The 11,606-nt window shown below is 34.4% G+C and overlaps 1 protein-coding gene across 5 annotated transcripts in view; it reads right to left on the bottom strand.

Annotated features, from left to right (window-relative positions):
- Positions 1 to 208: 208 nt before the first annotated feature.
- The window catches only part of PDS5B (PDS5 cohesin associated factor B), a 187,588-nt gene continuing 176,190 nt past the window's right edge, over positions 209 to 11,606 (bottom strand). Inside the window, exons 31-35 of one of the 5 annotated variants that reach the window (XM_050766807.1) lie at positions 11,382 to 11,487; positions 5,585 to 6,024; positions 5,385 to 5,495; positions 2,805 to 2,943; positions 209 to 1,120 (exon numbers count right to left, since the gene is read on the bottom strand). In XM_050766807.1, the coding sequence (XP_050622764.1) occupies positions 1,085 to 1,120; positions 2,805 to 2,943; positions 5,385 to 5,495; positions 5,585 to 6,024; positions 11,382 to 11,487 (832 nt within the window). In that variant the 3' untranslated portion in view covers positions 209 to 1,084. The remainder of the gene's footprint in view (positions 1,121 to 2,804; positions 2,944 to 5,384; positions 5,496 to 5,584; positions 6,025 to 11,381; positions 11,488 to 11,606) is intronic. The other 4 variants (XM_050766808.1, XM_050766809.1, XM_050766811.1 and 1 more) reach the window with 4 other exon arrangements.

The following is an 11,606-nucleotide window of genomic DNA, read 5'->3' as shown; positions in this document are numbered from 1 at the left end:
AAAACACTTGGCTTTCAAGAACAGCTTTATAAAGACACACTGCATCAATAAAATTTTTTCTTTCTGATTAACTTTACACTGTTATGGAGAACTGGAATTTTTCTAATGTGTATATATCAGGTTTTATATTATAGTGTAATTTGCATTTTTTGAACATAATGTTCAAGAGGAAATATCTATACACAATAACATTCTAGACTATTAAAAACTCATTCAAATTACAGAATTTTATTGATACAGTAGATTAATAAAAACTGAAAGGATGATAAAATGGGATAAAGAATTCAGTACATTATTTTATAACACACTCTTTAAAATTAAAATACTTTAAATCTTTCTTCTTAAAATTTTCATTGCCATGAAAGGCCAGAAAATTCTGGGACCAATCAATACTGAGGTGTACAGTAATCCAAGAACTTCAGGACTATTTCACAATTTGCATGGTTGTCCTCCTATCAGAGGCATCGTTCCGGTGTAATGGCAAACAATTAGCACCTCTGAAGATTAAGGGTGCCCAGGAGTAAACACTAGGTAAGATACACAAGGGGAAGAGACCATTTAACTCTCCAACAAATAGTGACATCAAGAAAATGACACCAATTGTTGAAAAAAAATTTTTTCACAGTAAAATTGCAGAGAATACAAATACAAACACTGACAGATTACTGCTTAAGATCTATCCTAACAAATTCTTTTCAAATCAATAGATCCAATAAACAGTTGGGTACTGTCAGTTTAAAGCCGCAGATAAAAGCTATACAAGCACTTCAGAAGTCAGAAACATTAAAAAAAGAAAAAAGATATTTACAAGTTTCTTCTTTATGTCTACACAGCCATCGCACATTACACTTTCACAAGACTCCATAGTCAAGGTTATCATGCGTATGGCTAAAGCATGTGACCACAAATTGTATGGGGTCACCAAAGTAAGGTCCAACTGTCCACTCTTCAGCAGTCCCATTTTGTGCATCAAAGGCTTTATTCAGCCTCAAGTTTGACCAAAAAAAAAAAAAAAAAAAAAAAAAAAAAAAAAAAAAAAGATTTTTCCAAAGCTTTCACAGAGAAAGTTATTAATTACATTTGTTCATCGTCGTTCCCTTTTAGCACTTCGCCGCCGTACCTTAAAAGGAAAGTCACCAGATGCTTAATTAAAATGGGTATATGTGCATAAGATATGCAGTAATCATTTTTAACCAATCTTTATTCTCGTTTGTTCCTGATTTTCTTTGCTTTCCTTTCCCTGAAACTTTTTTATCCTTACTTTCTGCTCTGGCATCACATATTCAGAGGGTTCTATAATATTTGAACCCTTACGTGCTCACAGACTTTCCCAGAACAGTAGAAGAAAAAAACTATTTTACTTTTCTATCACAGAAGTCAATGTCTACAGAAAGAAAAATAACTCAAACAGATTAATCATCTTTCTACTTATGTTTCCTGTGGTAAATGAAAACATTTCACATTTATGAACTTACATTATCTTTCTGGGAAAGTAGTTACTGAGTTTGAATCTTAACAATTATCAATACAGTAAAATAACCTAAAATTCAAACATATTATCATTTACTGGCAGGCACTAATGAAAGCATAAAACTTTAGTTCAAAAAATGTCAATATTAACAATAGGAATATAAAACAGGGTTTTAATTTACTATGTAGTTTTCTCTGGTGAAGACATCAATCGTTACTGACTCTTCAGCCTTCCTTACTTTGATGTCCCCCCAAAACCCTTTAAGAAACAAGCCAAATTAATTTGAGACCACAATTAAGCATATTTTCCTGTGTACTTAACTCACTTATTCACAAACATGAATCCTGGTACAGATAGGAGTTCTGATTCCATTAAATACGACAGAACAGTAGAGACCAATTCTGAGACTTGATTACAGAACTTGGGTTTCTCAAACAAAGATGGGAGAAGAGCTTCTACTTAAATGTATTATATTTTTTCATAAAAGAAATATCTGAGTTGTATTAACTGGTAAAGTTATTTATTTATTACTTTGAAAGTCAAGAAGTGCTGGGTGCAGCAGCTCATGCCTGTAATCCCAGCACTTTGGAGGCCGAGGCAGGAAGATCACTTGAGGTCAGGAGTTCGAGACCAGTCTGACCAACATGGTAAAATTCTGTCTCTACTAAAAATACAAAAACTAGTCAGGCATGGTAGCACTGGCCTGTAATCTCAACTACTTTGGAGGCTGAGGCAGGAGAATTGCTTGAATCTGGGAGGCGGAGGTTGCAGTGAGCCCAAATCGTGTGCCACTGTACTCCAGCCTGGGCCACAGAGTGAGACTCTGTCTCAAAAACAAAAACAAAAAAGTCAGGAAGTAACACATCCCTACTTTGCAAAATAAGTATGTATTACCAATTTTATGAATTCTCATTCAGCTCAAACTTCAATTTCAAAGGCTGATTTTATTCTGTGTAACTAACTTCTAATTTCTATTATGAAACCCAAATAGAAATACCAAACAGAGAGTTGTAAAATATAAACAGTAGTATACTTAATGTGTATCAGTGCCCTAAAATCAAGGTACAACTTAAACGCTTAAAGTGTCAATATCAGAATGCTATACATTCAGTTCAGACTTGACATTTACATTCTCACTAAGCTACACCTATTTGCTTAGTTTCGGGTTTCCATAAGAGATGTTCTCCATTATCCAACCTGGTAGATGAAACGATGCTATAAACTAATGAAGAAAAATATATAAATACTTAGAATTAGACAAGTACTAAATGATCTAACCAAACATTTACTGTTTTTATATACCACACCACTCAAAGAAACTTTGAACACATACATTTACTGTAGAAACTTCCTCCTCCTCTGTTTCTTCCTGTGGAATATCATCATTGACAGGAGAGCTACCCTGAAACACATCTACTTCTTCACTTGAATCATTTTCCTTAGTAGCTGCTTGTTTGGAGCGTCCTACACGGCTAGAGTAAAACACATGTAAAATACAATGAACGTTCCAATCTTTCAGTAGATTACCTCGTTAGAAGAAATGCTTCAAGTATTTCATCAATTGTCATATCATGTTTACCCTCAATTACTTTATGAGACAAGAACATTTCTTTAATATTCTGAATCCTACACTAGCATTTAATCACAGAATCTTACAAATTATCTACCAAGTAACAACAAAAAAAGTGACTGAAAACATACGATAAAGGAATTCAAAACATAACTCAAAGTCTTTTCCTTTCATCTTTCCTAATGCAGTAAAAGGCATCTATGTCTACTGAGCTGCTCAAAGCAGAAAGGGATTTTGCTTTGAATATAGTGTACCGGTCTTTGGCCTTACAGATTCTTACAGAGATCTCAAATTCATTCACTTCTCTCCACATCTCCATTGCTACCACCTAACTCAAACCATTCCCATCTCTTATCTCTTTACAAAGTTATCTTTTAAAAGTACAAGACAGATGATGTCACTGCCACTACAGAGCTCCCCACTGAGCTGAGAATAATTTGTAAACCTCCTTAACACAGTATACAAGGAACAGTAGATGGTCCATGCCTACCTGTTCGTTCTCATCTCTTTCTGCTCCCCAACTCCCCACAACTACAATTCAGCAAACCCTTGCCTTCCTTTAGCTTTCTGATTTTGCCAAGATTTTTCTCACTTCAGAAACTTCAAATACAGTGTTCTTGCCACCTGTTCTCTGCCTGTCTAGCCCCTACTATTCTCAAGATATCAACTCATTGTTACTTTTAAAGAAAAAGCTTTATCACTCCATTAGATGGTAGAAGACAAGAACCACGAACCCATGAAAACAAGAACCATGTCCGTTTTGTGTCCCTAGCACCTAGTACTCTCTGAAACACAGGAGGCATCAAAAAATATGTAATAGAACCATCTAATCAAATGGATCCGTCTTGATAAATATTTACTTTTTAAAATTAGTAACATAACTTATCACTTCTATAAGCAATCCAAAATGTGCATTTTTTAACTCATGCTCAAACCAAACAATTTTTCTACTTGGTTTGGTTTTTCGGGATTAATGAAACTATAGAAATTACATGAAACATAATGACAATCTTTTTCAATTTCATTGATGTCAGAACAAGAAAAAGAAACAAATCCTGACATACGTTATTATGTTATATCTAGCTCTAGAAAGAGCTTCCCAGTGAAAGGAAGATAGGCTTCCAAGACAGACTACAGAATCTTTTTCTGTATCAATTTTTTTTTTTAAAGAAATACTTATTTGGTTTAGAATATTCACAGGACTTGTGTAATTTTAGGAGAGCACAATAATCATTTAAACCCTGAATTTCATGATGTCCAAATATAAACAAACTAAAATTATGAGGTTTGTTATTTCCTTGTTATATCATTCATGTGAATTTTATTAAATAAAGGATTCCTTAAGAATCCTTTGTTTAGAAATACTGATTTCCTTTGGTTGAATCCAAACACATTTATAAAGCTGCCACAAAAAATGTACTTACCTTTACTTTTAACCTGATAGAAAAATTACATGGAAGATGGCATGAAGTACTGGCTAGACACCCAGGCAACTTTTCCTCTTCCTGTGGAATACACAGGAATAGGAAAATCTCTAAGATAATTGAGTATTTAACGACAGTATGTTGGCAACTCTGAAAAGTCAAGCCACTGATGTAATTATGTATGGGTAGGATTGCTCTCAGAAAAAGTGTGCTAAATTTCCGACTAATAGAAGACATGCTACTTTATTTCCACTCACATAACTGAGGAGAAAAAATACTGTCAAATCTACAAATTATAGCACTGATATTCTTATGACACTAAAATTTGGGGTACACATTGTTACTATACCTCTCTTATAAATGTGTTTGTGTGAACATCTAAAACTATATACATGTTGATGTAGATACACGAACTGGATTAGAAAACAAACAAAACCAAGATATCAAACACTTGAGACCAACATGTGATAATTTGTATGGATATAATTTTTAAAAAACAGTACCTGTTACTTTCCTACTACAAGTTCAAAGAATAAAAACAGAAGCATAGACCTGTTTTCTTTCATTTAAAAGAAAAGGTGCTAATGAGAAACATTAAAAAAAATGGTTTTGTGGAATGACGAGGCAACCTGGTCAATGTGTGGTGATTATTTAAAAATATCTTATCATTTCCTTAGATATCATAAAGTCTGTATAGGAAATAATATGCTATTTGGTATCCACTTATAAAGATTTGCCTACACCTGTAAAAATGTACAAGATAGTTTATTGAGATATCAGTCACTCAGGTAAGTTTATAAAAATTTTATCTTACCTAGTGTAATGGGGCTAAATATATGGAATTTAAATATAGCAATATGTATGTTTACAAATTTAGGAACTTTTGAAATTGGTTTGAAATTTAATATTCACAACTTACACATTTTTTTTTGGTTGTGATGGTGATGGCGTTTTTGATGGTCTTCCTCGTCCTTTCTGTGGTGTGGATTGTGTGGATTCAATTGCACTAGATTCAGGAGATTCTGCTCTGCTTTGGGAAGACCCAAATGTGGATAGCATCAAATTATGATTTATAATATAGTAACGAAATAGATGCAGTTTAGAGTTACACATGCTTACCTCTGCTGTGCTCTCCTTGACACTCGGTGCTGTTTGCTTTTGGACTTCTGTTCTGTATTTCCACTTTGTCTTTCTTCTTCTTCCTCCTCCTCTGGTGCTGGAAGTCCAGATTTTTTTTTGCTTCCTTTTTTAGAAGTTTTCAATGTTGGCTCTTCTTTTGGTGTACTTCCACCAAGAGGTTTTGGTGGTCGGCCTCTCTTACCCTTTTTTGGTGGACTATTCTGTTCATCTTCATTTTCTAATATATCTTCTTTGAGCCTCTTTTCCTCAGGCCACTGCTGTTCATCAGATTCTGAAGCCGTATGGCCTCTTTTCCGACCTCGCTGACTGCCTTTAGGTTTCTGTTCCTGTACCAACTTAGTCAAGTCATCCATACCTAATTTCTCCTCCTGTTCTGTGACGGGTGTTTTTTTCCTGCCTCTAGGCTTCTCCAATTCAGACTAGAGGAAAAAAAAAAATTCACAATTTATGGTTATGAAATTGTGAGTATATATATTTTGAGGAAACAAAAAAATGTTATCTACTGTTGTCCCAAACATGTACCTAAAATATACAGCTCTTAAATACACCAGAACTGTATTTATTTGCTTTTATTAGTTTTTAATTTGAAAAACTTACCTGAGGTAAAAGGGTACATTTTCACTCTTACTTTTAAGTTGGAGTGTCTTCAAAGGAAACCTCTCAAGATCAGTATCTTATTATATTATAAATTTTAGTGAAGAGCTATCTCATTAAAAAGAGCATTATAAATTCAGTGCTTGGTCCTAAATGACAACTATACTAAAGTATCTGTTTTGATAGTCAATTTAAGTAATTCTAATTTTACCACACAGTGCATAAGACATAAAATATTAACTATATGACATGCTTACAACATCATAAAAGAAGTATTATTTTACAAATGGAGGTTGCAAGATATAAAAGGTAAACATATTCATCATTTATTATAAATTTTGGAAACACTTCTGAATTACAGATACTGCTTCTTTCTAGGTTTAACTAACAACAGAAACAACAAAAAACCAATGGCTTTCACATTTAAAATAAAATCCTAGTCTATATTCAGAGAATCTATATGTGAACCAGCGTGAAGGCTGAAGAAATTCTCCGAAGACCCAACAATAATTTGTATGTATGAACACTTACAATACAAAGTTGATTTCCAAAAATCTGCAGCAATTTATATTTTCAAACATCACTGAAAAGAAAACAACAAAAACTATCAAATTATCTGTAACTTTTTCTAACTTTAAATTGAGTTTCCTGTGTGTGAACTGCATAATTACATCCTTGGTATTGTGTCCTTTGCCAACTTTGATTACTGGGGTGTTAGTGGGTTTTCTCTATATTCTTCTGTGCTTTTGTGTATGCCTCTATGCTTACTTTTAAGTGTTATTTCTTTATTATTATTATTATTTTATTTTTGAGACGAAGTCTCGCTCTGTTGCCCAGGTTGGAGTGCGATGGCGTGATCTTTGCTCACTGCAAGCTCCACCTTCCAGGTTCACGCCATTCTCCTGTCTCAGCCTCCTCCCAAGTAGCTGGGACTACAGGTATCCGCCTCCATGCCTGGCTTTTCTTTTTTCTTTTTTTTTTTTTTTTTGAGACGGAGACTCGCTCTGTCACCCAGGCTGGAGTGCAGTGGGGCAATTTCGGCTCACTGCAACCTCTGCCTCCCAGGATCAAGCGATTCTCCTGCCTCAGCCTCCTGAGTAGCTGGGACTAGAGGGCATGTGCCACCATCCGCAGCTAATTTTTGTATTTTTAGCAGAGATGGCGTTTCGCTGTGCTGGCCAGGCTGGTCTCAAACTCTTAACCCGAAGTGATCCACCTGCCTCAGCCTCCCAAAGTTTGCTGGCATTACAGGCGTCACTGCACCTGGCCTTTAAGTGTTATTTCTTATTTGCTTTGGACTGAATTGTGACCCCCATAACAACAACAAAAAAAAGTATGTTGAAGCTCTAATCCCAATGTGACCCTATTTGGAGACAAGGCCTTTGGGAGTATTTGGTTGAGATGAGGTCATGAGGTGGGACCCGCAGGATGAGATTAGTGTCCTTAGAAGAAAAAATACCAGTGAGTGAGCTTGGGTGCCTTTCTTCTTCCCCCCGCCCCACACCTCTCATGTGAGGACACAGGAGAAGGTGGCATCTGTGACCCAGGAAGACAGCCCTCATCAGGAACCAAATCTGTTGGCACCTTGATCTTGTACTTCCAGCCTCCAGAACTGTAAGAAAATACATTTCTGTTGTTTAAGCTACCCAGTCTGTGGTATTTTATAATGGCAGCTTGAGCTGACTAAGACACTATTGTATATTGTTTTAGAATAGAATGTGAGGTGGGATTCTAAACTGGATTCTCCACTCCCAAAGACACATTCAACCATTTCAGAATCAATGATTTGTAGTGCTTCCTTTATTTTGTATGTTTTGAACAAGAAGAATATTTACGGGCTATCATAACAGAAGCACAGTATTTTACTAAGTATAATTATGTGTCTGGTAGGGCTGAACCTACCTATATTTCTCCTCCTTTTATATCTATTTATTCCTCCACATAGACTTGAAACAAAATCAAGCTGGAATTTTACAATTATATATTCACTTGGAAAAAACTGTCATCCTTTTTTACTCCTATTTCCTAAACAGGAACATGGCCTATCTTCTCTCTCTTCAAGTCTTCCAGTTTTGAGATTTTCTACATATAGGTCCTCCCTATCTCAGTTTTGAGATTTTCTACATGTAGGTACCCCCTATTTCTTTTTAAGGTTATATTTAAATCTATGAATCTGTCAATCAATCAATCAATCAAAGTTTGTTGTTGCAGTGGTTCTTGTGATAAAGAAAATAATCCCTTTTCCCCTAAATGTACATCTGATACAAAGCAAAATTATCAGAGTAATGTTAGTTACAAACAAAAATATATACACAGGTAAGGATAGATTTTCAATTGCTTGTTTTATTTTTCTAAGATTACAAAACTAACAATTCGTCAAACATTCTAGAGCAATTCTAAAAAACAGTGGTGACAGCAGGTTGTTTTGTTTCTGATTTTTAAAAAGAATGCTTCAAGTATTTTGCCTTTAGGAAGAACGGCATTGACTACTGATTTAAAATAGACAAAACTTTTAGTACATTAAAGATGTATCCTTCTGGTACTAGTTTACTAAAAGTTCGTATTTGTCAAGAACGGATTTTAAGTTTTATTTATGTCCTCTAGGCATGATCTGAAATTATTTGTTTTTGGTTTTCCCTTTGGTTTATTTAATATATTATTATATTAAAAGATTTGGTAACATTAAGCTATCCTCATATTCTAAGGAGACGGGAAGATCTATACATGACTGGATTTAGTTTGTTTTTTTTATTTAGAGTTTTGTGCACAAATTAAAAATTAACTGTTACTCAAAGATGAGAAGGTAAAAGAAATGTTAAATCAGAACTAAATTTAAAATGTTACTTCTTGTTTTAATTGCTACAATTCTTTTTGATGTCCAAAGATGTAAAAAGGAAGATGATTTCCTTTATGCTTTGGAAAAGGTTGGTGGTAAAAAGAAAACCCAATGTCTACTTTCTTGAGAATACTAATCTAGTTTCCTAAAGCACCACTACTTCTCATTTCTTTTTCATTTTGCATTGCACTGTTTTAAGAACAGAGGGAGTACAAAATTGAGGTTAGAAGCAAAAGATAGGGAAAATATGTTATTTATAAAGCTAAATATTTAAATACAAACGTATATGGAAAATAATTCCTTTGCCATAAAATTTCAATGTGAAGCTGGTAACAAGCAAATGAGACCATGCTCTTTGATTATAATCCACTGGTCTTTAAATTCAATTTGTGTCTCATAATGCTCATCTGAGGGCACTTCAGTCAAAACTAGCTTATTAATAAGATTCTCCTAGCACCTCTAAAACTGGACCTAACGTTACACATTATCCATGCCACAACAAATAGCAAAAGGCCTCCACTGCAATCATACTAATAGATCTCAAGAGCTCAAAAATTCAAAACTGTTCTATGAAAAATAGAGTAGACTTTGCTCTGTACTATCCCAAAAGGTAAAAGTATACGTAAAATTTATAGGGTAACAGAATATTAAGAATTAATAAAAACCATGTTTCCCAACTTTTAGGGGATGGGAACACTAAGGGTATAAGTGTAGTACACTATAGGTGTGGGTATGAGTGGCCTAGATGACTTTTCCAACAAATGAAATACATCATGAGCTCTCTGCTTAAAGCATTCTCAACATGGTGACCAGCTCTCATCACTAATAAAGGAATTTCTGCACTAAGTGAGAACTAAGAAGACATAATACCTTGTCCAATTCAAGGATTTTCTTCTGTAAATCCAGATAACAAGACTCTTTTCAAACTAAATGATCAATTCTTAATTTTGCTCATGTGAAATTTTTAAAGCACCAATAAACATCATAACTTACAGTAAATATAGTGAGAATTCAGTAAAATTTTAGATAATTCTTTCTCGGCCGGGTGGTGTGGCTCAAGCCTGTAATCCCAGCACTTTGGGAGGCCAAGGCGGGTGGATCACCTGACGTCAGGTGTTTGCGACCAGCCTGGCCAACATGGTGAAAGCCCGCCTTTAAAAATACAAAAATTGGCCATGCATGCTGGCACACAACTGTGGTCCCAGTTACCCAGGAGGCCGAGGAAAGAGAATAACCTGAACCCGGGAGGCGGAGGTTGCAGTGAGCCCAGATCGCGCCACTTCACTCCAGCCTGGGCGACAAAGTGAGACTGCATCTCAAAAAAAAAAAAAAAAAAAAAAAAAAAGAATAATTCTTTCCAAATAGAAAAACACTCTGCCAAAATAAGTTACTGGAGAAACATGAAAATAGACTTCTTGGCATGTGTAATGTTGGACCAGTAGAAGACAAGATGGACAGTAATATTTTAGAGAAAGCAAAAGTAATTATTTTTCGGATAACCTCTCACCTCTATTAATCAAGTAGATTCAAACATTTTAACTTTTATTATTATGATAACCATAATCAAAAGTCGTAACAATGAAACAGCAGCAACAATTCATTTGGGCTAAGTCACTTACTCTGATAAAGTTTACCAGCTAAGTATCCATAATTTACATACAGATAAGAAAATTGATTCTTATAGCCTAATCAGTTATTAAGAAAATGATCTGAAGCTGAACTGTAAAGTCAAAACATACCCAGTTAAGTCCAGAGTTGTGTTAGAAGACATAACTGTATTTTGTGTCTATACTAAAAATTCAGCAAATTTGTCTTAAAATAACACAACTATCATACAAGTTATCATTTTATTATTTCTATTAAGATTTAAAAACTGAACAAGAACTTGAGAACTATAGCATTTTCTACCTTTAATAGCAGCTCAATTAGTAAAAGGCTCAAGAAATAAATTAAACGAAAGAACCTTTAAGGATCCTCATTCCATTCCCTTTCTCTAAGGCTAAGTCTAAATATCCTATGTTAACACCACCACCACCACCAACAAAACCCCAAGCAAATGAGGAAAACAAAACAATACAAAAACCAAACAGTTGAGTATGCAACTGGCAAGTCTAATACCAAAAACCTGAACAATTGAGATTACTCATCACATTCATAAGGAGCACAGATTCTATATACTTAAATTACATAGAGGATAATTATAAACTCAGGTTTGTGATTAAAGCCACTAAAATAAAATGAAAATATAAATTTGATAGTCATGTTAACTGGTTTCAGTGTAAACATTACTATTTACTAAGTAAAATTATTATTAATATTATTATAAAATCAATGCAAATATCTCACCCTTACAAGATCAGAGTCGTCTCGTTTGTCACTTTTTTTCCCCGGCAAAGGTGAAGACATTGTGTAATCTTCATTTTCACTGTGATCCATTTCAGAACTATCAAGCCTTTTAATACAGATATTTGTAATTGTTATTACAATCAAATAACCTTAAAAGCTTTTTCTGTTCCTAGTATAGCTTTACAGATTCATGGGAAAAAATTTCATTCTTTTCAAAAATGAACC

The sequence above is a fragment of the Macaca thibetana genome, chromosome 17 (genome assembly GCF_024542745.1).
Source record: "Macaca thibetana thibetana isolate TM-01 chromosome 17, ASM2454274v1, whole genome shotgun sequence".
NCBI classification, from domain to species: Eukaryota; Metazoa; Chordata; class Mammalia; order Primates; family Cercopithecidae; genus Macaca; species Macaca thibetana.
This window is presented reverse-complemented; position numbering and strand designations above follow the sequence as displayed.